This window comes from Heteronotia binoei, chromosome 17 (assembly GCF_032191835.1).
Source record: "Heteronotia binoei isolate CCM8104 ecotype False Entrance Well chromosome 17, APGP_CSIRO_Hbin_v1, whole genome shotgun sequence".
In the NCBI taxonomy this organism is placed as follows: Eukaryota; Metazoa; Chordata; class Lepidosauria; order Squamata; family Gekkonidae; genus Heteronotia; species Heteronotia binoei.
Window position 1 is genome coordinate 52,586,397 of NC_083239.1, and position 27,805 is coordinate 52,614,201.

Sequence of the window (27,805 nt, forward strand, 5' to 3'; positions counted from 1 at the left end):
GAACAAGGCAAATTACCACAGGACTTTCGCGATGCAATCATCATCACCCTATACAAGAACAAAGGGGAAAAGTCAGACTGCTCCAACTACCGGGGGATAACCCTGCTCTCCATCGCAGGCAAAATCCTTGCCAGAATACTCCTGAACAGACTGGTGCCCACCATTGCAGAAGAACTCCTCCCAGAGAGCCAGTGCGGCTTCAGAGCTAACAGGAGCACCACCGACATGGTATTTGTTCTCAGGCAGCTCCAAGAGAAATGCAGGGAACAGAACAAGGGTCTGTATGTGACTTTTGTCGACCTTACCAAAGCTTTCGATACCGTTAGCAGGAAAGGCCTGTGGCAAATCTTGGAACTTTTAGGATGTCCCCCAAGGTTCCTCAGCATGATCATCCAGCTACACGAAGACCAGCGAGGCCAAGTCAGACACTGCAACGACCTCTCGGAGCCCTTCCCAATAGGCACAGGTGTAAAGCAAGGCTGCGTTCTCGCGCCAACTCTCTTTACGATCTTCTTTAGCATGATGCTTCAAAGAGCCGCAGTAGATCTAGATGAGGACGATGGTGTCTACATCCGCTATCGCACCGATGGCAGCCTGTTCAACCTGAGGCGACTAAAGGCCCACTCCAAGACAATGGAAAAACTCATCCGAGAGCTACTGTTTGCTGATGATGCTGCACTCGTCTCCCACTCGGTATCAGCTCTGCAGCATATGACGTCCTGCTTTGCAGAGGCTGCCAAGCTATTCGGCCTAGAAGTTAGTCTGAAGAAGACAGAAGTTCTCCACCAGCCTGCACCCCAGGAAGATTATCACCCTCCCTGCATCACTGTGGGTGAATCAGTTCTGAAGACAGTCCAGCAGTTCAGCTACCTGGGGTGCATCATCTCCTCAGATGCCAAGATCGACAAGGAGATTGACAACAGGCTGGCAAAGGCAAACCGTGCATTTGGCCGCCTGCACAAAAGAGTGTGGAGCAACAAGCATCTGAAAAAAGGCACAAAGATCAATGTTTACAAAGCGGTTGTGATGACAACCCTCATCTATGGCTCCGAATCGTGGGTTTTATACCGTCATCACCTGCGACTCCTTGAGCGCTTTCATCAGCGCTGCCTTCGCACCATCCTCAACATCCACTGGAGTGACTTTGTGACCAACACTGAAGTCCTCAAGCGGGCAGAGGTTACCAGCATCGAGGCACTGCTGTTGAAGACGCAGCTGCGCTGGGCAGGGCATATTTCTAGGATGGAAAACCACCGCCTTCCCAAGATTGCCCTGTATGGCGAACTCTCCACCGGCCATCGAAATAGAGGGGCACCAAAGAAGAGGTACAAGGACTCCTTGAAGAAATCCCTTAGCACCTGTCACATCAACCATCACCAGTGGTCTGACCTAGCCTCAGATCGCAAAGCATGGAGGCACACCATCCACCAGGCTGTCTCTTCCTTTGAGAACACACGCATAGCTGGTCTTGAGGACAAAAGGAGATTGAGGAAGAATCGCACTGCTACAGGACCAACCCTAAATCAGACTTTTCCCTGCAGCCGCTGTGGCCGGACCTGCCTGTCCCACATTGGTCTTGTCAGCCACCAGCGAGCCTGCAGCAAACGTGGACTATTGCACCCTTCTTAAATCTTCGTTCGCGAAGCCAAGCCGAGAGAGAGGGGTGAAGAAGGACTTCCTTTTATCCGTTTTAACCTGTCTGCTCAGCAATTTCATCGAATGCCCACAAGTTCTTGTATGCTTTCTCTACTTTCTCCATCCCATGCATTATCTTGTAAACCTCTATCATGTCACCCCACAGTCGACGTTTCTCCAAGCTAAAGAGCCCCAAGCATTTCAACCTTTCTTCATAGGGAAAGTGTTCCAGCCCTTTAATCATTCTAGTTGCCCTTTTCTGGACTTTCTCCAATGCTATAATATCCTTTTTGAGGTGCGGCGACCAGAACTGCACACAGTACTCCAAATGAGACCACACCATCGATTTATACAGGGGCATTATGATACTGGCTGATTTGTTTTCAATTCCCTTCCTAATAATTCCGAGCATGGCGTAGGCCTTTTTTATTGCAAACACACACTGTCTTGACATTTTCAGTGAGTTATCTACCATGACCCCAAGATCTCTCTCTTGGTCAGTCTCTGCCAGTTCACACCCCATCAACTTGCATTTGTAGCTGGGATTCTTGGCCCCAATGTGCATTACTTTGCACTTGGCCACATTGAACCGCATCTGCCACGTTGATGCCCAGTCACCCAGCCTCAATAGATCCCTTTGGAGTTCCTCACAATCCTCTCTGGTTCTCACCACCCTGAACAATTTAGTGTCATCCGCAAACTTGGCTCACTGCTCACTCCCAACTCTAAATCATTTATGAACAAGTTAAAGAGCATGGGACGCCACCACCTCCTGTGGCAGTGAATTCCACATGTTAATCACCCTTTGGGTGAAGAAGAACTTCCATTTATCCGTTCTAACCTGACTGCTCAGCAATTTCATTGAATGCCCATGAGTTCTTGTATTGTGAGAATTGGACCCCCAGTCCACAATCTTTTTTGAAACTTGGAGAGTCTTTTGAGGAGAGGCATCAAATGCCATGCTGAAAATTTGGTGCTTCTACCTCAAAAAACAGCCCCCCCCCCCGAGCCCCAGATACCCACTGCTCAATTCTCCATTATTCCCTTTAGGAATTGGTCTCCATAGAGAATAATGAGTGCCCAGCAGACATTTCCCTCCCCTCCCCCCACTTTCTGATGACCCTGAAGCGGGGGAAGGGCCTCCAAACCGGGGGATCCCCTGCCTCCACCTGGGGATTGGCAACCCTAGGCTGAATAGAGGTTTCATGGCACAGATGTTTTGATTTCTGGCTCTTGTAGTCGGTGTTGTGGGATCATTCAGTCCTCTAGGGCAGGGGTCCCCAACCCCCGGTCCATGGACCAGTACCGGTCCATGGCCTGTTAGCAACTGGTCCGTGAGTTGTATAATTATTTTATTATATATTACAATGTAAGAAGAAGATGATGATATTGGATTTTTATCCTGTCCTCCACTCTGAGTCTCAGAGTGGCTTACAATCTCCTTTGTCTTCCTCCCCCACAACAGACACCCTGTGAGGTGGGTGGGGCTGAGAGAAAGCAGCTGCCCTTTCGAGAACTCCTGCGAGAGCGCTGGCTGACCCAAGGCCATTCCAGTAGCTGCAAGTGGAGGAGTGGGGAATCAAACCCGGTTCTCCCAGATAAGAGAGCTCTGGCTGACCCAAGGCCATTCCGGCAGCTGCAATTGGAGGAATGGGGAATCAAACCCGGTTCTCCCAGTTAAGAGAGCTCTGGCTGACCCAAAGCCATTCCAGCAGCTGCAAGTGGAGGAGTGGGGAATCAAACCCGGTTCTCCCAGATAAGAGAGCTCTGGCTGACCCAAGGCCATTCCAGCACGTGCAAGTGGAGGAGTGGGGAATCAAACCCCGGTTCTCCCAGATAAGCGTTTGCACACTAAACCACTACACCAAACTAGTAGAAATAAAGTGCACAATTGTATCATCCCAAAACCATTGTGTCCCTCCCCCCCCCGCCCTCCCTCCTCCCCGGTCTGTGGAAAAATTGTCTTCCACAAAACCGGTCGGTCCCAGGTGCCAAAAGGGTTGGGGGACGGCTGCTCGAGGGCAGCAAGCTCAGAATCTTGACATTTTTCTGATGTTTTCCCCAGCTGTGAACTGAACTATTTATCCAAGCTAATGAACTGCTGTGCAGAGCGGGCCACACTCTGCTTCTTACAGTTCCCGGCTCCCTTGACCAGCGCTCCATCCCCAGCTAGTCAGCTGCTAGCTCCCCCAATGAAAGTCTTCCTCAAGCCTGATTCATGCTGCAAAGCAGCTGTCTTCATTAACACTCATAACCGCTGCAAGTGTGTGTGAGAGGGAAGGCTCTGGGAACAGTCAGGGTGGACTCTGTGATGGCCCAGGGGGGTCCCATTCTTGTCAGGTTCTTGTGAAGGGTGGAAGGTGCCCCGTGGCTCCTCGTGGACATAGAGGAGGGCTGTGGGGAGAAAAGGAGCCTTAGAGAGGCAACAGTAGGGCCCCTTCTGCAGCAGACGCCGGCTGGCGGGTTCCATTATAGCATTACCGTGGGGATGTTTGATGAACGAGGTGTGCGTGTTTGCAGAGGAAGCCACTGGGGGATCTAAAAGCAGATTAGCCGTAATGTGCTTATTCTGCCAAGTTTCTCTCTTGCCGTTTGAAAGGAAATGGCTTTTCTGCTCTCCGCCGATTGCAGTCCGAGGCTTGCATGTGGGAGACGTCTGTTGCCGTAGCGGTCGGGCGGGTTCCAAAACCTGCAGCCCATCCGCTCGAGGGCAGAGACCCGTAGTGACTGTCCGTGTGCCCCTGGGTTTTCCCCAGGCTGGTAGAGGAATCTCTGAAGCGCCGACAGTCTTCTCAGCCCTGCAATTTCTGCCTCCTTCGAGAGGCTTTGTGCAGGCATGGAGGCCTTTTGGTTAGTCAAGAGCCCTTTCAAAGCTTTATACGCATGACAGCTAAAAGAGCAGCCATAACAGGTAGCGAGCGCCCTTGGGATAGAGGCGTTCTTAACCACCAGGAAGTCATGACCCTCAGTTTGCAAGGCTGTTAACGCAGGACGTTTCGGAGGACAATAATTCGTAGGGTTGCTATAAGTTGGAAGCAGGTTGATGGCGCTTAACACACACAGGACAAAAATGTGGCAAATTTGGCACATTTCTATACCGCATGAATAATAAGAATATATAAATCTACCATGCAAGCCCTCATTTAAATGTTCCCAGCAGTGATCCTAATCTCTCCCTTTGACCTAGAAAAAATAGGGGCGTTTTTGGTCTCTGTTGCCCTTTTCCTGTTCTGTGTGTTCTCCCTTTTGATCTTCCCATGCTGCAAGTTTATTTGCGGCCAAACAAAACTTTTGCAGACCTGTTTTTGCTGAGCATGACCTTTCTCCGGCTGGTCCTTGTGCTTGTTTTGCTCTTGGGTTACAGGAAAACCCAAAGTTGTGATAGTGATTGTGGCGTGTGACGGGCCTGGCACGGAATATACAGTTCCCTGCGAGGCATCTAAGGAAGATGCCGGGTTTCTGAAGCAATGGGTGAGCCAGGTGTGTTGGCGTCGCTCAGATATAATGCGCCTGTCGGTCTCCCGGCTTTAAAGAAAAGAAAAAGCAGTTTTGTGGCAATTTGACAACTCCACACAACACCCTCATTGCGTTAGATGGGGGTTCGGGGAGCCTCTTTCCTCACAGGATCAATTACTTCTGCTGTGATCGGCTACTCACAGAGTAACGTTTCCATGCGCGGATGTGTCTTGCTGCTCTTGAGTGAAGCTGAAGAATGAAGCCAGTGGGGCTTGTCTGTCTCCATTTCTGTGTTCTTTTTTTTAAACTTATAGAATCATGGAGTTGGAAGTGATCCCCCAGGGTCATCTAGCCCAACCCCCTGCAAAATGCAAGAACTAAACTTCTGAGAAAGTTGAGAAGAAGAAGAAGAAGATATTGGATTTATATCCCGCCCTCCACTCCGAAGAGTCTCAGAGCGGCTCACAATCTCCTTTCCCTTCCTCCCCCACAACAGACACCCAGTGAGGTGGGTGGGGCTGGAGAGGGCTCTCACAGCAGCTGCCCTTTCAAGGACAACTTCTGCCAGAGCTATGGCTGACCCAAGGCCATTCCAGCAGGTGCAAGTGGAGGAGTGGGGAATCAAACCCGGTTCTCCCAGATAAGAGTCCGCACACTTAACCACTACACCAAACTGGGGCAGAAAGGGCAGATCCAGTCAATCAGGTGCCTTGGAGTCACTTCACTCCATCTCAACGCTTTCTATTCACCCAGTCCCCACTGTTTTGCACCGAGACAACCCATATGTGGGTGCAGTAACTTTTCATTTTCCTTGCAGATAGATCCAAATGGGCAGCCGTGTTGGTCTGAAGCAGTAGAACGAAGCAGTAGACAAGTGTCACCTTTAAGACCAACTAAGTTTTATTCAGAATGTAATAGCATGCGAAAGCTTACATTCTGAATAAAACTTAGTTGGTCTTAAAGGTGCCACTCGTCTACTGCTTTTTTCATTTTCCTTTCCGATAAGGGGCGCTGTAGCTTTTAAAATATATATTATGCCCCTCTTCTAGCCCCGAAACCCTCTCTGCTGGAATGTCCCATTCGGCTTTCCAAAGAAATACTTAAAAGCCAGGCTATGTGGAGACAGTGGGACCTGCAAGATTGTCTGCACCCCGTTAGTCCCCCATCCTTTTCTGGAACGCCTGAGCTTCTCACATCTATACAGTCCCTCTTCGCAAAGAAAATGTACTGGTTGCAGTTGTCGTCATGTTGCAGATGATTTGTGGTGACCCCGTAGGGTTTTCAAGGCAAGAGATGTTCAGAGGTGGTTTGCTCAGTGTCATGACCCCGGACTTCTTTAGTAGACTCCTAGCCAGTTACCAGCCAGGTCCTGCCCTGCGAAGCTTCCAGGATCAGGTTAGGCCAGGTTATCCATTCTCGCTTTCTTCCTTTAACTTCGGCCACATGAGTAGGTTTTGCTGCAATAGGCTGTCGTAGAAGACCGAGTCTGGTGTGAGACAGGATTTTGTAACGTAAACATGGAAGTGGATTGCAGGAAGTATTAAGCCTCTTATTAAACATTGCCGTTTCTGTGCTGTGAAGCTTGAACGGCTTTTCCAATTGACTCGCATCCATTCCCCAGCGCCTGGTGTGATTTGTAAGCTGTTGCCAGCTTCTTAACTCCTAGGCAGCGGATGCTTCGTTGTTAGCGTCTGAGCTCACGCAGCTGATTGTGAAGATGAGAAGAGGAGGGACCGTATAGATGCGAGGAGCTCGGGTGTTCCAGAAAAGGACGGGGGACTAATGGGGCGCAGACTGTGCAGCCATCTTGCCAGGTCCCACCGTCTCCACGTAGCCCGGCTTTTAAGGACCAAAATTAGCTGTGTTGGGGAGGCATACATGGCTGTGCTCTCTAGCACCCATATTCTTCCCACGGAAAGCAAAGCTATCTTGTTAGGTGTAGAGCAGCGGGGGAGATTCAGGGTCACGTTTGCTAACTGGAGAGCAGCGCCTGCAAAAGCTCCTTAATGACTGTGCCAGGGTGTTCAAACGGCCCTTCATGTTTCTCGCTGGTTCCTTCCCTCCCCCCCTCCCCTTCTCTAGTTTAAACATGCCTGCCTTTTGATTGTTCTGCCTGGGCTCTGTTGGATATGAAAATGGGACCAGTGGGGGTGGGGTGGGGGCAGCTTAACTAGCCCCCTTTTCTCGTGGAAAACAGGAATGGCGCATTCGGAGGAATCCTAATGACAAGAAAATGGCCTGCTGCGGGTGCTCTCTCTTGCAGGGTGCTGTGCTTGCAGGAGAACCTTCACCCGGCAGCAGTCGAGTTTTTCTCATTCCCGTTTGGCGAGGCCGATATAAAGTACACAGCTGAGGGGATGTGGGTTTTTCGTTAGCAGAGCTGCCCTCGGAGATCTTGGTAGCTTGAGCAGAAAATCCAGGATGCCAATGGTTTGCTGGAAGCCCAACCCCTCTTAAAGGTTTTTAATGAATGAATATGAGTCAGAGCGAAGGTCAGACCGCCAGATGTGCACAGGAGAGCTTCTTCGTGGCCCGTCCTGGATTTTACTTCCGCTCCAGCCGCTTTTCACGGTGCCCCGAATGTACCACGCATCACCTTTTGCCTCTGAGCCAGCAGGGCAGGTACTCGGGCTGTGTGTGCACGCTTAATGGGGCCTGTGTTATCCAGTGACAAGTTTGGACTTCAGGCTTACGGGGAAGACAAATGGCAGCCAGCGGCAGCTGCTGTTTCCCCACTCCCCGGGCGCGGGGGCACAGTGATTCTTTTGTTCTAGGTTTGGAATTATACGGCCCTCTGGGCTGGTCCATTAACCCAGTTTCCCTCCCTGACTGGTGAATTGCTTTCTACGAAATGAGGTTTCCCCCCCCCCCCCATACAGGCAGCGCTCTCCAGCAATTAAGAGCTTTTAAGCCACGCTGTCGATGACCAGCGTTTCGCATAAATCCTCCTCCTTCCAGATTTCACCTGCCATCAATCTGTTTCCGGCCCGCGTCCAGCTTTTCCCTCTCCAGCGTCGGGATTCCAAGAACGTGGCATTTAAAACGATTGCTGGATTGGGGAGTTCTGCCCTTGCCGGTCAGGGTGCAGCTGTAGCCGTTTGTGTTTTACGGGGTCAGTCGCCTAAATTCTCTGGAAGCCACTCATTTGGTTAGGCCCCGTGGATCTGTCATGCTGCCGGAAGCACTCTCCTCTAGCGGAAGAAGATGCTGGGTTCTAAAAACGAGAACGGTGTGTTAAAGGTACCTTGCAGTAAGCATTTATGTAGTGCTTTCAGGTGTTTGAAAGAGCCCCGTGGTGCAGAGTGGTAAAGCTGCAGTACTGCAGTCTTAAGCTCTGCTCATGACCCGAGTTCGATCCTGGCGGAAGCTGGGTTCAGGTAGCCAGCTCAGGGTTGACTCAGCAGCCTTCCATCCCTCCGAGGTCAGTAAAAGGAGTCCCCAGCTTGCTGGGGGGAAAGAGTAGATGACTGGGGAAGGCAAGGGCAAACCACCCCATAAAAAGTCTGCCATGAAAACGTTGTGATGCGATGTCACCTCAGAGTCGGAAACGACTGCACAGGGGACTACCTTTACCTTTACCTTCAGGTGTATGGTGTGGCGGTTCTGAGTGCCATCTTATGATCTTTATGGCAGTCTTAAAGGTAAAAAGGTAGTCCCCTGTGCAAGCACCAGTCGTTTTCGACTCTGGGGGGACGTTGCTTTCACAATGTTTTCGCAGACTTTTGATGGGGTGGTTTGCCCTTGCCTTCCCCAGTCATCGACACTTTCCCCCCAGCGAGCTGGGGACTCCTTTTACTGACCTCGGAAGGATGGAAGGCTGAGTCAACCTTGAGCTGGCTACCTGCATCCAGCTTCCGCTGGGATCATCCTCAGGTCGTGAGCAGAGGGCTCCGACTGCAGTACTGCAGCTTTACCACTCTGCGCCTTCCAGGCTACTAATTCTTTCTCTATATTGTAGCTGGGGAAGTGGCTGTTAGAAAAGCTCCGGAAGTTCTTGAGGTCATGATAGTGGTGAGATCTGAGAGAGGCCCTTTGCCCCCCTGCTGCTCCTTAAACTCTTGCCCTGGGGGGTAGTGCCATAGCTCCGTGGTAGAGCATGAAGCTGGCGTGCAAACGTTTCTGGTGGGTTCTCCTAGGTCTGAGCGCGGTTTTCCTCTGCCTGCAGCGCCTGAGAGCCCCTGCCAGATGCCATGTTAGGAAGGAGTCTTTATCTTTTTTTTTTAAGATCTCAGAGAGCTTTACGTATTCCTCACAGGACTGCTGGTGCATATTTCCCTCAGGTGGCTGTGTGGGTAGACATTTCCCATGGGGGAGAAAGCAAGGAAAGGAACAAAGATTTTGACAAGTCGTTTGCATTAATTGCGTCTCAGATACTTGGGGCAAGGACATGCCTGACTCCACGCAACTGATGAGATTGGGGCGGGGTGGAGACAGAAGACTTGCTTTGAAGCCCATGCATCCAGTATTTTTGTTACTTCCATCAGGTGTATCGTTATCTTGAGCTGCTGGGTGGGTGGCTGTGTATCTGGAGCAGGTGGCACTGGAATCAGCCTTCTAACCTACATTCCCCCTCCTGGAGTTCTGTATAGTGCAAAAGCTTACTTGAACATCTCACTTTCAGAGCCAGTTTGGTGTAGTGGTGAAGTGTGCGGACTCTTATCTGGGAGAACCGGGTTTGATTCCCCACTGCTCCACCTGCACCTGCTGAAATGGCCTTGGGTCAGCTACAGCTCTGGCAGAGGTTGTCCTTGAAAGGGCAGCTGCTGTGAGAGCCCTCTCAGTCCCTCCCACCTCACAGGGTGTCTGTTGTGGGGGAGGAAGATAAAGGAGATTGTGAGTCGCTCTGAGACTCTGAGATTGGGAGTGGAGGGCGGGATATAAATCCAATATCATCATCATCTCCTCCTTCTCATAAGAACATAAGAGAAGCCATGTTGGATCATGTCAGTGGCCCATCCAGTCCAACACTCTGTGTCACACAGTGGCCAAAAAAAAAAGGAGGCTCACAAGCTGGGCTAGAAGCCCTTCCACTTTGCCCCCCACACTAAGCACCAAGAATACAGAGCATCACTGCCCCAGATAGTCCCAATAATATGCTGTGGCTAATAGCCACAGATAGACCTCTGCTCCATATTTTTATCCAAACCCCTCTTGAAGCTGTCTATGCTTCTAGCCGCAGCCACCTCCTGTGGCAGTGAATTCCACATGTTAATCACCCTTTGGGTGAAGAAGGACTTCCTTTTATCCGTTCTAACCTGACTGCTTAGCAGTTTCATTGAATGCCCACCAGTTCTTGTATTGTGAGAAAGGGAGAAAAGTACTTCTTTCTCTACTTTCTCCATCCCATGCATAATCTTGTAAACCTCTATCATGTCACCCCGCAGTCAATGTTTCTCCTAGCTAAAGAGCCCCAAGAGTTTTAACCTTTATAGGGAAATTGTTCCAAACCTTTTATCATTCTAGTTGCCCTTTTCTGGACTTTCTCCAATGCTATAATATCCTTTTTGAGGTATGGTGACCAGAATTGTACACGGTATTCCAAATGAGACCGCACCATCGATTTATACAGGGGCATTATGATACTGGTTGATTTGTTTTCAATTCTCTTCCTAATAATTCCCAGCATGGCATTAGCCTTTTTTATTGCAATCGCACAGTCTTGACATTTTCAGTGTGTTACCTACAATGACCCCAAGATCTCTCTCTTGGTCAGTCTCTGCCAGTTCACACTCCATCAACTTGTATTTGTAGCTGGGATTTTTGTCCCCAGTGTGCATTACTTTGCACTTGGCCACATTGCACCTCATCTGCCATGTTGACGCCCACTCACCCAGCCTCAACAGATCCCTTTGGAGTGCCTCACCATCCTCTATGGTTCTTACCACCCTGAACAATTTAGTGTCATCTACAAACTTAGCCACTTCACTGCTTACTCTCAACTCCAAATCATTAATGAACAAGTTAAAGAGCATGGGACCCAGTACTGAGCCCTGCAGCACCCCGCTGCTTACCATCTTCCACTGTGAATATTGCCCATTTATGCTCACTCTCTGTTTCCTATTAATTAGGAATTCTCCTCCTCCTTCATATATATAATGAAACCCAGAAGCATGATAAGAGTGGAGAAAATTTTGCATCTTAGGCAAATTTGCATGGCATAATTTTTTAAAATAAGATTTTATTTGTATTTGGCGAAGGGCCTTTTTATGAGATGGAGAATGCCAGGCAGAGTTCATTAAATGTTATTCAGTTCATTTACAGGCTTGCCTTTCTCACCGAGTCTGAAGTCAGATGACAAAATGCAGAAAACAGATTCCGGCAGACAGAAATAAGACATTACAAAAATTTGCAGTAGTAGAGGGTTTACAGAACCAGGGAACGGTGCAGACAAAAAACCAGCACCACCAAACCCCTGTCTAAGGCATGACATACCATCGTGCAGAAGGTGGGTTACAAAAGTAGAAGATGCTGCATTATTATTTATGGCCTCAGCAGTCTCTCACTTCTTAGCCTCTTTGGATCTCTCCCCTCAATCTCTTTACATTAACGTGGAGGTCCCCACCCACCCATGTAAGTGTGGCGGCTTCTTCCCCCTCCCCACCCCAAGAATTTTCTAGCACTGTGAATTTCTGACGTGTCGTGTTCCAGGCATAATTCCTTCTTTCTTCTCCAGGTCTAAGTACAGAAGGTATCTACCGGGTGAGCGGAAACAAGTCTGAGATGGAGAGCTTACAGCGACAGTTTGATCAAGGTAACGCCCCAATCCGGAAGGCTGTGAAACAGCTGAGGGAAAGGCACATAAATAAAAACAGCGTATTACAAAAGCAGAAACCAGGTTGCTTGTGCTGCTTGAAGACAAAACAAAACCACCTCAGCCATCAGCTCCGTAGCCAGAAAATGTGACTTCTGGGGGCTGTGGGACTGGGGAGGGGGCATTGCCGTGGGCAGCCAGCAAGATGGTTGTCCGAGAGCTGAAGAGGAGGCAGCAGGGCCCAGCTGTGAGGCACGAATGGAAAGTCAGGGGGGCATGGCCCTGAGATGCCCCACTGTGGCAACGGGCCAGTCTGTAATACTAAGAAAAACCTCCTGGTTCTTCCAAATGCGCTTGGGTGGCTTTTCCCCCAAAGCAGTGCTCTGCTCCCCAGCCACCCCTTTCATATCAGCTTGAAGTACTTGGTCCCTGCCTCTTGAAATGTCTCTGTCTGACTCGTAGCCAGCCGTTCTCCTTCCGCCCCGCTGCTCTTTCTCACCTGTCTTTGCGGCAGTCTGATGCGAGCAAGTGCTGTCACCCCCTCAGTAGTGGATGCACTCTTGTTTGTGGCAGCTGGGATGGGCCAGGTGTGACCGCCGTTCAATCCTCTCTCCACAGATCACGGCCTGGACTTTGCAGAGAAGGACTTCACTGTGAACGCCGTCGCCGGAGCCATGAAGAGTTTCTTCTCGGAGCTGCCTGAGCCCCTGGTTCCCTACAACATGCAGATCGAGCTGGTGGAAGCTCACAGTGAGTGTGCCCCAGTCAGCCATGTTGGGACTCGGGTTGGTTTTAGACTGTCTAAAGGTAGGCGAGTCTGTCGACCACCAGGGACCGGGCCTTTTCAGTGGCGGCCCCCTCCTGGTGGAATCAATTGCCGGAAGAGGTTAGGGCCTTGCGGGACCTCGCTCAGTTCCGCAGGGCCTGTAAGACCGTTCTTTTCCGGCAACCCTTCAGTCGAATTCTGAAAAAACCGTAATCCTGAGAATATGAGTAACATCTAATTTGTTAGCACCAACTGGGTATTGTTTTAACTTACATTGTTTAATGGTTTTGTTGATTTTATGATTGCGATGACAGTATGCTATGATTTTGATGTAAGCCGCCCTGAGCCTGCCTCGGCCGGGAGGGCGGGGTATAAATGGAATTAAACATAAACATAAGCAAACACAGAGCCCTAGAGAGGACCTGGATCCTTCCCTGTTTCTCGCAGAGAAAGAGGCCAGCTTTTCTCTTGTTGGGCGGCCTGCGGAGTTTGTCACCGCAAGACACCCCCCCCTCCCCTCCCCCCGGCACATTATAATTCCACGTTTTCCTTTTTTTAATTGCCTTCCTGCAGCTTACCAGTGTAACTAGCACAATATATGACAAGCATACCCTGTTACAAAAGACGTTAGGGAAATGCCATGCATTTGCAATCGTAATTCAATTTCTTCTCTGCTTCTCACTCCCGGTTCTTTGGGATCTTATAGTGCAGGGGTGGCCGAACTTGCTTCACGTAAGAGCTACATAGAATAAATGTCAGGTGTTCGAGAGCCACAAGATATGAACATCAGATGTTGGAGAGCCGCAAGGCAGGAAGGCAAGTAGGCAAATGGGGGCAGAGAGAGAGGTGGAAAGAAAGCAACTTTTACTTTAAATGCATTCTCCAAGCCACCAAGTGGCTTGGCTTGGAGAAGTGATTTAAAGAGAGAAATGCCTTCTCCAAGCAGGCCAACGGAGCAGTGCGGGGTTCAAGAGCCACACAATATATATCCAAGAGCCACATGTGGCTCCCGAGCCACAGTTTGGCCACACCTGCTATAGTGTATACTGGGATATTCTTGTGAAGCCCTTAAACTGCCCCACCCCACCCCCACCCGTGACACTTACCCACATTTCTTATGCTGGAAATCACTGCTTGCTTGTTCATTTAGCTCAGTCAAGCTCAAATGCAGAACTGTAGAAATCTGCCCAGCGCCCTTTGTGTCTGTGAGCTCTTCTTTTCTAGCTGCTACATAATTTAGTTTAGCAAGGTGGCAACTGTGTTTTAAACGCATGCTCTAATTTCCATTCTGCCGCTTCAGCCTCGTAAGTTTCTGTCCGCTTCTGGCTCTCCCGACAATAGCAATATCTGAAAAGATGGATGTGCCTGGAATGCAGTTACCAATTGCTGGGAATCTCGATTCCTGTAGCCATTCGCCCTGCAGTAGAGCCATGTTAACTCCACTGAAGCGTCCATGTATTTAAATAGAGTCCTTTTAAGGAGGTCAGAAACACCCCAGTTTGTAAATCAGGATTATTTTTCAGTGCTACTTTAAGCTACCCCACCCCTGGCACACTTCCTAGCAATTGCTACTCCTTATTGTCGTTATTATAAAATAATAATCCTACCAGATCAGAAATATTTTAGCGCAGTCGCTAAATGCCAATTGAACATTCTGCCCTGGTCCAGAATCTTAAGAACATAAGAACGTAAGAGAAGCCATGTTAGATCAGGCCAATGGCCCATCCAGTCCAACATTCTGTGTCACACAGCGGCCAAATATATATATATATACACACACACAATGTGGCTAATAGCCACTGATGGACCTCTGCTCCATATTTTTATCTAACCCCCTCTTGAAGGTGGCTATGCTTGTGGCTGCCACCACCTCCTGTGGCAGTGAATTCCACATGTTAATCACCCTTTGGGTGAAGAAGTACTTCCTTTTATCCGTTTTAACCTGTCTGCTCAGCAATTTCATCGAATGCCCACGAGTTCTTGTATTGTGAGAAAGGGAGAAAAGTACTTCTTTCTCTACTTTCTCCATCCCATGCATTATCTTGTAAACCTCTATCATGTCACCCCGCAGTCGACATTTCTCCAAGCTAAAGAACCCCAAGCGTTTCAACCTTTCTTCATAGGGAAGGTGTTCCAGCCCTTTAATCATTCTAGTTGCCCTTTTCTGAACTTTCTCCAATGCTATAATATCCTTTTTGAGGTGCGGCGACCAGAACTGCACACAGTATTCCAAATGAGACCACACCATCGATTTATACAGGGGCATTATGATACTGGCTGATTTGTTTTCAATTCCCTTCCTAATTATTCCCAGCATGGCGTTGGCCTTTTTTATTGCAAACGCACACTGTCTTGACATTTTCAGTGAATTATCTACCATGACCCCAAGATCTCTCTCTTGGTCAGTCTCTGCCAGTTCACACCCCATCAACTTGTATTTGTAGCTGGGATTCTTGGCCCCAATGTGCATTACTTTGCACTTGGCCACATTGAACCGCATCTGCCACGTTGACGCCCACTCACCCAGCCTCAACAGATCCCTTTGGAGTTCCTCACAATCCTCTCTGGTTCTCACCACCCTGAACAATCTTAGTAGGCAGGCAGTAAGGTCTCATTGCTTAACACCGGCTAGTTCTCTGGAGTAGTGGCTGGATTCAGACTCTCTCTCTCCGAGTAAGGTAAAGCACTGGCAAAGATTGAGAGGGGAATTTCAGGGACTGAAATGAAGCTGAAGCACACGGTTATGAGGAGAGTTTCAAAGAACTTTAAAGCTCTCCTTCAGCCTCACATCTCAAATGCAATGCATGCATAAATTCCACTAAGAAAGAAACAATGGGTCAGCCAGCCGTAACATGGATGAAATCTCTCCTCAGCAGAGATGTAGTCCCCTCTCTTGACAGAGCTATTAAAATATTTTGAAGGGTTTCAGCGATGAGACTTTGACTTTTAGCACCACCTAGAGCAAGGAAATAAAATAGCATGCGAAAAAGAGGGAGTTCCATTGTGTGGGAGAACCGCTGAGGCGGCATCTTCTGGATTTTATTTTATTTTTTTTTCCTCCTCAGCGAGAAACGTAACTAAGAACATAAGAGAAGCCATGTTGGATCAGGGCAATGGCCCAGCCATTCCAATACTCTGTGTCACACAGCGGCCAAAACCCAGGGGCCATCAGGAGGTCCATTGGTGGGGCCAGGACACTAGAAGCCCTCCCACTGTGGCCCTTCCCAAGCACCAAGAATGCAGAGCATCACTGCCCCAGACAGAGAGTTCTAACAATACGCCCTGGCTAATAGCCACTGATGACGGTGTGAGGGGTCTGCTCCATATGTTTATCCAATCCCCTCTTGACGGTGTCTGTGCTGTCTGTATTTTAAGTAGTATGTGGAAGAAGCAGAGTAAATCGTTGAGCTTCTAGAACATCTACTAATGAGGCACTCTTGCTGTGCAAGTCGGCGTGATTCGGGGAGTCGGCCATCCGAGCTGCTCTCAGCTCTCCTGGGACTGTGGCTGTGGCTCAGTGGAAGAGCCTCTGCTTTCCGTACGGAAGGTCCCAGGTTCAATCCCCGGCATCTCCAGTCGAAAGGATCAGGTGGTGGGTGATGGGAAAGGCCTCTGCCTGAGACCCTGGAGAGCGGCAGTATTCCTGGGTAGGGAATACTAATCTTGATGGTCTGATTCAGTTTATTTGTTTTAGTATATTTCTATTCTGCCTATTCCCCGTAGGGCTCAGGGCGGAGTACAACATACAATAAAACAATAAAATAGAATAAAAACATTTTCAAAACAGAAGCTCAACAGCACTCAGAGAAGTGTACCGTATCACATATTGCCCAGCCTGGCCGTCTCACATCATGATATCTCATAGAGATGGCAGATGATAATCCACAGGTGACAGTGCCGATAGGGGAGGCCAACCAGGTCAAGAAGAGACGCCCGCAGCCTCAGCTAAAAGCCTGGCGGAACAGCTCCGTTTTACAGGCCCTATGGAAGGCTAATAAGCCAGGTAGGGCCCAGATCTCAATAGGGAGCTGATTCCACCAGGTCGGGGCCAGAACTGAAAAAGCCCTGGCCCTAGATGAGGCGAGGCGGGCGTCCCTTGGGCTGGGGACGGCCAACCGATGTTGGGAGGCCGAATGTAACGACCTCCTGGGCATCTATGGAAGGAGACGGTCCCCCAGGAAGCATCATGCGTTCCGCCTGGAAGCGCAAAACATACGACTGCCAGGAAGCATTCGCTGGGCAAAGGCTGAGTGGGGGGATACCAGCCGCACAGGCTTTGGGTACCAGAGGGGGGCTTCCCCAAAGGAAGAGGAAAGCACTCGTTCCTGGGAACCAGACAGCAGTCAAGGAAGGGCTGAACAAACAGTGCAGGGTGCTCCTGCGGGAAAGTGTGCAAGAGATTGCCGCCTAATTCCGTGCAGAGCTTCTAGCCCTTTTCGAAGCAGAATTACCTTTTAGCCTCTTGAGGATCTGACTGTGCCCGTCTGCCGTCTGGTCCCTCCTGGGAAACGCCTGCACTCGCTTCCCTGGAGAATTCTGCACGAGGGAGAGGCCCTGCAATCTCAAGGGCTCTGTCTCCTTCTGAATGTGGCTTCAGACGTCCTCAGAGTTGCCAGACCTCAGGAACTGAATGGCACTGAATGGCGTTTTACTTTAGTCCCGTCTGGATCAATTCTGTAGAGGTGACCTCTGCGACATTCCTGAGGACTGATCGTTACGGCTTTTCCCGTTTCAGTAAGTGAGAGATTTTAAAAAAAAAGTATTAAAACCAGGGCTTTTTTTGGTAGCAGGAACTCCTTTGCATATTAGGCCACGCACCCCTGATGTAGCCAGTCCTCCTGGAGCTTACAGTAGGCCCTGTACGAAGAGCCCTGTAAACCCTGGGAGGATTGGCTACGTCAGGGTGTGTGGCCTAATCAGGGCTTTTTTGGTAGCAGGAACTCCTTTGCATATTAGGCCACGCACCCCTGATGTAGCCAGTCCTCCTGGAGCTTACAGTAGGCCCTGTACGAAGAGCCCTGTAAACCCTGGGAGGATTGGCTACGTCAGGGTGTGTGGCCTAATCAGGGCTTTTTTGGTAGCAGGAACTCCTTTGCATATTAGGCCACGCACCCCTGATGTAGCCAGTCCTCCTGGAGCTTACAGTAGGCCCTGTACGAAGAGCCCTGTAAACCCTGGGAGGATTGGCTACGTCAGGGTGTGTGGCCTAATCAGGGCTTTTTTGGTAGCAGGAATTCTTTTGCATATTAGGCCACACACCCCTGATGTAGCCAGTCCTCCTGGAGCTTACAGTAGGCCCTGTACGAAGAGCCCTGTAAGCTCTTGGAGGATTGGCTCCATCAGGGAGGTGTGGCTTAATATACAAAGGAGTTCCTGCTACCAAAAAAGCCCTGAATAAAGCTGAGCCACAGATAGGGCTTTGCCAACCCCCAGCGGTTTCGGGGGTTTCTCCCTGCTTTGAACCCACTGGGTGGCAGGGAAACCCGTCCCCTTACACTGACACAGTGACATCACCCGGAAGTGACATCATCACGTTGGGAATGCTCTGGCTTTGATCAAACTCTATGGTTTCAGCCCAGTTTAACCATAGAGTTTTGTCCAAAAATCAGAGCATCCGCCACACAGTGTCACCATCCGCCCGCTGGAATGTCCCCCCCCCCATATCCCCCCTCCAGATGGGCGAGGGGGACCCAACAGCGCTGAGGCAGGAGGCTGGACTAGAAGGACCTTCACTGGTTTGATCCAGCAGGGCTGTTCTTGTGCTCTTAGTATTCTAGGTCAGTGGCCGCCACCTTTTTGGCACCAGGGCCAGCCTGCCAACCGCGGCACCAGGGCCAGCAAGGCGGGGGCATGGAATTTGGCTTCTCCCCCCCGTCCCCCATGGCACCTCCTTACCCCTCCGTTTTCACAAGTTTAAGGCCCCCGTCGATCAGCCACGGAGCAGCAAGGCTGTGTGGCCCGGTTGCTAACAGGCCGCGGACCGGGGGTTCTAGGTTCATGAAACAGGTTACAAACCAGGAGGGGGGGAGGTACATTTGTTACTTCTGCTCCCCAGTAGTCTTCCAAGCTTGATCTCCTTCCCCCTCCCCCCTCCAAATCTGAGCTGCATGCTGCATGTTTCAAGGCTTAAAATTTTAAAATTTAATTTAATTTTTTTTTTATTGATACCCTGCCTGGTCTTGCGAGCGGCCCACAACAGTAAAAAAAGACATCAAAATTAAAACATAGAACAGTTTCAGTAAATCAGAACAGCAAATACAGAAGAAAGAGGCACTATTTCAGGCGTAAGCGGCAAACGCAGAACAGCACATGTGACCAATGGCTGTCAGCTCTGTGTAAGCACCATGAGTGTAAAATGGTGGTGTGGGGGAGGTGATGACGTTCCAAGGGATGCCCGCCAGATCAGTGAAAAGCCTGGCAGAAGAGCTCCATGTTGCAAGCCCTGCGGAACTTAGACAAGTCCCTCAGGGCTCGAATCTCCAAGGGGAGCTCATTCCACCAGGTGGGGGCCCGGACCAAAAAGGCCCTGCCCCGTCGAGCATCCTTAGGCCCAAGGACCGCAAGAAGATGTTGTGAAGCAGACGTCAGAACCCAGGGGGGCTCGTATGGGAAGAGGCAGTCCTGTAGATATGCAGGCCCCCCTGGCCATAAAGGGCCTTAAAAAGGTGAGAACCAACACCTTGAAATGGATCTGATATTCAAGAGGTAGCCGGTGCGGGTTTTTTTTTTTTTAACAGGAATGCACTACCGTTCCAGCTGGCTTGGTGTTAGGCCTAATATGCGAGTGAGTTCCCGCAGGGCTTTTTCTGCAAAAAGCCCTGCGGGAAACAATGGCGAAGACAGGGGTGTGTGGCCTAATATGCAAATTAGTTCTGCTAGGCCTTTTCTACAAAAAAAAAAGTCCATGCTTCAGTCAAAGGAAGGTTGTAGAACAAACAGAAGATGTATATTGACTGCCGCTTGGTATGTGTGCCGGGTGTGATAAAATAATAGGGAAATTGTTTAAATAACCTGCCAGTTCACCTCGATCCCCTCTGCTTTAAGCCCTCTGATTATTTAACCCCTTCTGTTGGCTCTTAACGCCAGCCGATGGGTGATTCCCTTGTCTTAAGAGAAAGGCTCTCAGGTGTCTTGGGTTTTCATTTCTGGAGCAGCGTTGGTGCTTGTGTGGCACGCGGGCAGTTGAGGAAGGAAATATAACCCGCCTCAGGGGTCGTTCCATAGAAAAAGAGGAGCTGGAGCTCATTAGCACAGCTCATTTGCATATGCCGCACACCCCTGACATCACTAGGGGGGAGTGGACTAAATTACATCAGCTCAGCATCGACCTTAAAATGCTTTTTGAATTATAATTGTCATAGTAAAACCATCAGACTTAAAATGACTTTCTCCTATGTGGCAACAGTGGCATGAGGATTGAATGTGGAGGATTGGGGGGGGGGGCACAGTGGGAGGGCTTCTAGTCTCCTGGCCCTACTGGTGGACCTCCTGATACTGCCTGTTTTATTTGGCCCCTGTGTGACACAGAGTGTTGGACTGGAAGGCCATTGGCCTGATCCAGCATGGCTTCTCTTATGTTCTTCTGTGACACAGAGTGTGGGACTGGAGGGGCCACTGGCCTGATCCAACATGGCTTCTCTTCTGTTTTTATGTGACACAGAGTGTTGGGCTGGAGGGGCCATTGGCCTGATCCAACATGGCTTCTCTTATGTTCTTATGTGACACAGAGTTTTGGACTGGAAGGCCATTGGCCTGATCCAGCATGGCTTCTCTTATGTTCTTCTTGACACAGAGTGTGGGACTGGAGGGGCCAGTGGCCTGATCCAGCATGGCTTCTCTTATGTTCTTATGTGACACAGAGTTTTGGACTGGAAGGCCATTGGCCTGATCCAGCATGGCTTCTCTTATGTTCTTCTTGACACAGAGTGTGGGACTGGAGGGGCCAGTGGCCTGATCCAGCATGGCTTCTCTTAAGTTCTTATGTGACACATAGTGTGGGACTGGAGGGGCCAGTGGCCTGATCCAACATGGCTTCTCTTAAGTTCTTATGTGACACAGAGTGTTGGACTGGATGGGCCATTGGCCTGATCCAACATGGCTTCTCTTATGTTCTTCTGTGACACATAGTGTGGGACTGGAGGGGCCACTGGCCTGATCCAACATGGCTTCTCTTATGTTTTTATGTGACACAGAGTGTTGGGCTGGAGGGGCCATTGGCCTGATCCAACATGGCTTCTCTTATGTTCTTCTGTGACACAGAGTTTTGGACTGGAAGGCCATTGGCCTGATCCAGCATGGCTTCTCTTATGTTCTTCTTGACACAGAGTGTGGGACTGGAGGGGCCAGTGGCCTGATCCAGCATGGCTTCTCTTAAGTTCTTATGTGACACAGAGTGTAGGACTGGGTGGGCCATTGGCCTGATCCAGCATGGCTTCTCTTAATGTTCTTCTGTGACACAGAGTGTTGGACTGGAGGGGCCACTGGCCTGATTCAACATGGCTTTTCTTATGTTCTTATGTGACACAGAGTGTTGGACTGGATGGGCCATTGGCCTGATCCAACATGGCTTGTCTTACGTTCTCAGGAAGATTTCCACCTGTCTGCTGTATATGTTTTGGTTATTTTCCCATTCTTGGGTGGGGAAAAATACTACAAAGCCTCAGGGTTCAGCAGAATTCTTACAGGGGCTGTGAAAAATGGAGCCCAGAGGCAAGTATGCAGGGGAGGGGCGGAGAGAAAGAAAGAGCACAATACAATGTAGAGGTTCTGGAGCTCTGCTCCGGTGAGCTCCTGCCCAAAATGAGGCCTGACGTGCTTACTTACCCGGAAACTGCACTGGCTATCAATAGTATTCCAGATTCGCTACAAGGTGCTGGTTATTACCTTTAAAGCCCTATATGGCCAAGGATCTGTCTACCTTAGGGACCGTCTCTCCCCACATGTTCCCCAGAAGGTACTTAGATCTGGATCGCAGAATTTACTGTCAATCCGTGAGCAGTGGGAGGCGAGACTGAAGGCTACCAGAGAAAGAGCCTTCTCAATTGTGGCCCCCCACTGGTGGAACCGACTCCCAGAAGATGTAAGGGCCTTGCGGGACCTTGCCCAGTTCCGCAGGGCCTGTAAAACAGCTCTATTTCGATTTGCCTTTAGTCGAACTACAGTACAAGTAGATGCCCAACATCGCCGGATGTAATGGTACCAACACTAGCACCAAAAATTATTTTAAACTGTTTTAAATCGTTTAACTGGTAAAGATGGTTAACTTCATTCGTTTGCTCACTGTTTTATCGTTGGGTGTTTGATTGTCGTTAGCTGCCCTGAGCCTGCTTCGGCGGGGAGGACGGGGTAGAAATGCGAAGAATCCTTAAAGAAGAAATAAATTCTTATTGGCCTCTCCATCCTTGTCGAAACAGAGATCAATGACCGAGAGCAGAAGCTGCACGCCCTGAAAGAGGTGCTGAAGAAATTTCCGAAGGAGAACTACGAAGTCTTCAAATACGTCATCTCTCATTTGAACAAGTATGTCCGACACGTGTCTTCTGGGGTCCCCCCGGAGAAGCGGGGAGGGGAGGGGGAGGCGAGGCTGCTCAGACAAGCACAGGAGCCGTGCAAAGCCAACGCCGGCTTGTTTTCCCAGCCGAGCCTGCCCGGAGTGCCCCTCTTCCCCGACACGTCTTCCAATTAAGCCTGCATTTATCAGGGGCCTCGTTAAGTTCAGCGGCTTCGTCCGCTTGCAGAAATTGGCAGCGGGGCTCGGGCAGAGGCCGTTATTGGGCGGCTCGCTCCCCGGTTTCATTAGCTGCAGCCGCGGGGCTTTGGTTGCTTGGCCGAGGTCGGGTTCGCGGGGGCTCTGCTCTTCCATTCGTGGCTAACGAGTCCCGAATTAACCACCGCCACCCCCCCCAAGCCCCTTCGGCTCTGCTTCTTGCAAGGTCTCTTAGCAGACCGCAGCAGCCTCGTGACAGCAGAAGGGCGTGTTCTGAGCAGCCTTCTAATGGCCCCCTAGTTTAGAAAACGTTGCCTCTCCTGTTATACGAAGAAGAAGAGATTGGATTTGTACCCCACCCTTTGCTGGCCAAAGCAGTCTCAGAGCGGCTTACAAATCTCCTTTCTCTTCCCCTCCACACAACAGACAACCTTGTGGGGCACACAGCCGGCCTTTTCAGTAGGCAAACTAGGCGGTTGGCTAGGGCGCTGGCAGGGTGGGTGCGCTGAATTTGGCCCCCCCCATGCCATAGTCAAAACGCTAGTTTGGCTCTTCCTCCGCCCATCCGCCTGTTCCCCTCCTCCTCGCTTGCCTCTTCTCGTCCTCCGCTCGCCCGCCCTGCTTCCTCCCCACATATTCCCTTCGTCCTCCCACCTGTCCCTTCTCGTCCTCCGCTTGCCTGCCCCTCCTCCTCCCCTCGTCCTCCCGCCCATTCCACCTCCTCCCTGTCCTCCGCTTGCCCGTCCTGCCTCTTCCTCGCTGATTCTCGGGTGTACTCGCAAGTAAGCAGCAAGTCCAGGGACTCGGGGGCTGAGCTGTTCTGCCGTGGGTGCCAGAAGGGCTCAGGCTGGCCCTGGTGGGGTAGATGGGACTGAGAGAGCCCTGACAGAAACTGCTCTTGAACAGAACAGCATGGAGAGAGAACCTGTGGCTGACCCAAGGTCACATCAACAGGTGTATGTGAAGGAGTGGGTGAATCAAACCCGGTTCTCCCAAACAAGAATCCACACACTTAAACCCCTACACTAGGGGTGGCCAAACTTGTTTAACGTAAGAGCCACACAGAATAAATGTCAGATGCTTGAGAGCCGCAAGACACGAATGTCAGATGTTTGAGAGCTGCAAGACATGAACATCGGATGTTTCAGAGTTGGAAGGAAGGATGGAAGGCAGGCAAATAGAAGAGTGGAGGGAGGGAGAGGTGGAAAGAAAGCAACTTTAACTTTAAATGCATTCTACAAGCCAGCTAATGGGGCTTCTAGAGCCACACACTACGCCAAATTGGATCTGAATGCATTCAGTTCTTAATCTTAGATTGTTTCTGAAGTCCTGGGAAGAGAAGTGTGTGAAATATTCCGACTTGCCTGAGTGTCCCCAGCCTGGTGCCCATGAGTACCCCGTTCCTGCCGATGTCTTTTCCGGCACCCCTCCCAAGAGTTTTTAGTAAGTGGGGCGGGGTCAGGTAGGGCTTTTCCCCAGCAAGGCTTCTGAGCGGCTCTTGGAGGTTCGATTGGCTGTGCAGATTTTGTAAAATGTTCCTTCGGCAGCGGCTGCCCCCACAGCACGCGGATCTGCACTGTGCTCCTGGCATGAAGCACAGCGCAGTCGTTTTGTGGCTGGCTGTTTCCTCCTGCGGCAGCCGTTTTGTGGCTGCGCCCAGTCACAATTCAAGCCGTGCCCACAGGCTCAAAAAGGTTGAGGACTCCAGAACTCAAGGGAGTTAGCTGGACAGGCCCTCTCCAAGCCAGGCCAATATCTCCATCCACTTTCCCCCTGCCTTGGCCTGCCTCGGCACTTGTCCCCTCTCTGAGAGCCAGTTTGGTGTAGTGGTGAAGTGTGCAGACTCTTATCTGGGAGAACCGGGCTTGATTCCCCACTCCTCCGCTTGCAGCTGTTGGAATGGCCTTGCGTCAGCCAGAGCTCTTGTATCTGCGAGAACCGGGTTGGATTCCCCACTCCTCCACTTGCACCTGCTGAGATGGCCTTGGGGCAGCCAGAGCTCTGGTAGAGGTTGTCCTTGAAAGGGCAGCTGCTGTAAGAGCCCTCTCAGCCCCACCCACCTCACAGGGTGTCTGTTGTGGGGGAGGAAGGGAAAGGAGATTGCAAGCCGCTCTGAGACTCTGAGATTCAGAGTGGAGGGTGGAATAGAAATCCAATATCATCATCATCTTCTTCTTCATGGCCTGCCTCGGCACTTGTCCCCTTTCTGAGAGCCAGTTTGGTGTAGTGGTGAAGTGTGCGGACTCTTATCTGGGAGAACCGGGCTTGATTCCCCACTCCTCCACTTGCACCTGCTGGAATGGCCTTGGGTCAGTCATAGCTCTGGCAGAGGTTGTCCTTGAAAGGGCAGCTTCTGGGAGAGCTCTCTCAGGCCCACCCACCTCACAGGGTGATTGTTGTGGGGGGAGAAGATATAGGAGATTGTGAGCCGCTCTGGGACTCTGATTCAGAGAGAAGGGTGGGGTATAAATCTGCAGTCTTCTTCCCCCACCTCTGCGCTTGTCCACTCTCTTCCCGGTACAGAAACGTGTCCAGCGTAGACCAGGGGGCAGCAATCAGGGTGAGACTTTTCAGCCAGCCGGGGATCTGTACAGCAGCCGTCCCCAACCTTTTTGGCACCAGGGACAGGTTTTGTGAAAGACAGTTTTTCCACGGACTGGTGGAGGGAGCCATGGCTTTGGGATGATACAATAGTGCACTTTATTTCTAAAGTGTTTGGTGTGGTGGTTAAGTGTGCAGACTCTTATCTGCAAGAACAGGGTTTGATTCCCCACTTGCAGCTGCTGGAATGGCCTTGGGTCAGCCATACCTTCTCACGGAGTTGTCCTTGAAAGTACAGCTTCTGGGAGAGCTCTCTCAGCCCCACCCACCTCACAGAGGGTGTCTGTTGTGGGGGAAGAAGGTATAGGAGATCGTGAGCCGCTCTGAGACTCTGAAAATCGGAGTGGAGGGCAGGATATAAATCCTATGTCATCGTCTTCGTATTACTACATTGTAATATACAATGAAATAACTATACAACTCACGGCCCGGTTGCTAACAGGCCACGGACCAGTACCAGTCCACGGCCCGGGGGTTGAGGACTCCTGCTGTACAGTGATAGCGGAGATTCCCTCACTGCCCTGCACACAAGCGTTCTCGGGCTGGGAAACGTAATCTGTTTGGAGGGGTGCAAGTTACCCAGCTTCTTCCCTGTGGGGGTTCACAATTAACATTTTTTATTAATTTTTGAAGTAAACAAGTAAATATCAATATTAATATGTGTATACAATTAATCTTATTAAAAACAAGTTATAAACTAGCATAAATACTTAAATACATACAATAAATATCAAGGAAGGATATTAAGTTACGTAAATGTAACTAGACACACTAACCATTCTCTATTCAAGAAGAGAGGTCAAGATAAGTATCAAGCTACAATCAATCCAAAAATACTTATATTTTTTAAAAATTCCTAACTGCCTAAATATATTCTATACATCAGGGGTGGCCAACAGTAGCTCTCCAAATGTTTTCTGCCTACAACCAGCATGCTGGCTGGGGCTGATGGGAGTTGTAGGCAAAAAAACATCTGGAGAGCTACTGTTGGTCACCCCTGAGATAGACAGGTAGGTAGGTAGGTAGGTAGGTAGGTAGGTAGGTAGGTAGGTAGGTAGGTAGGTAGGTAGGTAGGTAGGTAGGTAGGTAGATAGATAGATAGATAGATAGATAGATAGATAGATAGATAGATAGATAGATAGATAGATAGATAGATAGATAGATAGATAGATAGATAGATAGATAGATAGATAGATAGATAGATAGATAGATAGATAGATAGATAGATAGATAGATAGATAGATCGATCGATCGATCGATCGATCGATCGATCAGGGGTGGCCAATGGTAGCTCTCCAGATGTTTTCTGCCTACAACTCCCATCAGCCCCAGCCATTGGCCATGCTGGCTGAGGCTGATGGGAGTTGTAAGCAAAAAAAATCTGGAGAGCTACCGTTGGCCACCCCTGTTCTATACATACTATGCAGGTTATTAAAAAAAAATTACTATTAGGCAATTAGGTGTGATCCGCGACTAGCACAGTAAGAGAAAATGAAGGTAACAAAAGAAAAGAGAAAGAGAAAATAATAATTTAAAAAAAGAATACTGAAATAATAGTAATAACTTCTCGCCTGCCTTCCTCCCAGGGTGAGCCACCACAGCCGCGTCAACCTGATGACGAGCGAGAACCTGTCCATCTGTTTCTGGCCCACCCTGATGCGGCCCGACTTCAGCACGATGGACGCCCTGACGGCCACCCGCATCTACCAGACAATCATCGAACTCTTCATCCACCAGTGCCCCTTCTTCTTCTACAATCGGCCCATCGCCGAGCCTCCCGGCGCCATGCCCGGCTCTCCCTCCGCCCTCCCCGCCGGCCCCCCTTTCCTCTCCTCCACGCCCGGGATGGCCCACCCCTCTCCCCCGCAAACGCCTCCCCCGTCCCCGCAGTCCCCCCTCCAGCCCCTGCTCCCGCCCCAGCTTCAAGCCGAGCAGCACACACTGTGAAACCTCCCGAGCGGCAGGAAACGGAGGCCTGCTCCTCTTCTCGCCCGCCGAACGGAGACTGGAAACTTGGTCCCGGTGCCCGTCGGCCCCTCTTTTCCCTCACCCGGGGCGTCGGACCCCCGCGGAGCCTCGGTTCCGTCTCAGTGCCTGGCACAGAAGGGCCCGCTGGGGTCGGCAACACCTTTTGGACATCGCCCCGGGCAGCTAGAGGTCACGGGCCTCTCTTTGGACGCTGGACCCTGTTGGGTTGGGATGCGCTCGGACCCACGTCATCCCGGAGCCCTGCTGCCGAGTCCAGCCGGGAGACTACAATCTGAGGTTGCGGATGGATGCTTGGGAACTCCCCCCCCTTCCTCCCCCCCCCCCATGCATGAACCGTGGGCCTGATAGATGGAACCCCCTCCTCTCTCAAAAAAAACAAAACGAAACCACATTCCACAAGTTTGAACCCAGACCTGGCCTGCGCACTGCTGGACGTCTTGCTAATTTCAGGGGGGACCACGATTTGCATCCGAGACCAATTTGCATCATCTCAGCCTGGCTGCTTCCGAGGCCCGGACCGACCCGTCCACTCGAGGGGAGAGGCTTTTATAAATGACGGTTTTGACAAAAGCCGGAACAGAACTTTTTTCTTTCTTTCTCCTGACTGTGAAGCAGTGGCCGATTGTCGTAAAAACTCTTAAAACGGCTGCGGCGGGGGTGGGGGTGGGGAGAAGGAGCGCTGGGAAAAAGGCACGAGCCCGCCCCCTCCGATCCTGCTGGTTTAGTCAGGTTCTCAGTCCACAAAGGGGTGCTGATGACCGTCTCCTTTTCCCGGAGAGAAATCTGTGCAGGGCGGAAGGGAGGGTGTCGGGAGGAGACTGGGGTTGGGTCCAGCCTGGTTCGTCTTAGTCTCCCTTTGACAGGTCCCTGCATCTCTCCCTTTCTCTCCCCCGGTGCTGTC

At 50.6% G+C, this 27,805-nt stretch overlaps 1 protein-coding gene across 1 annotated transcript in view; it reads left to right on the plus strand.

Moving 5' to 3' along the window:
• ARHGAP35 (Rho GTPase activating protein 35) overlaps nucleotides 1-27,291 on the plus strand; it is a 143,676-nt gene extending 116,385 nt beyond the window's left edge. The window contains exons 4-7 of the mRNA XM_060257482.1: nucleotides 11,765-11,842; nucleotides 12,461-12,592; nucleotides 22,022-22,127; nucleotides 26,502-27,291. Coding sequence (XP_060113465.1) covers nucleotides 11,765-11,842; nucleotides 12,461-12,592; nucleotides 22,022-22,127; nucleotides 26,502-26,862 — 677 coding nt within the window. The 3' untranslated portion in view covers nucleotides 26,863-27,291. The remainder of the gene's footprint in view (nucleotides 1-11,764; nucleotides 11,843-12,460; nucleotides 12,593-22,021; nucleotides 22,128-26,501) is intronic.
• Nucleotides 27,292-27,805: the final 514 nt, after the last annotated feature.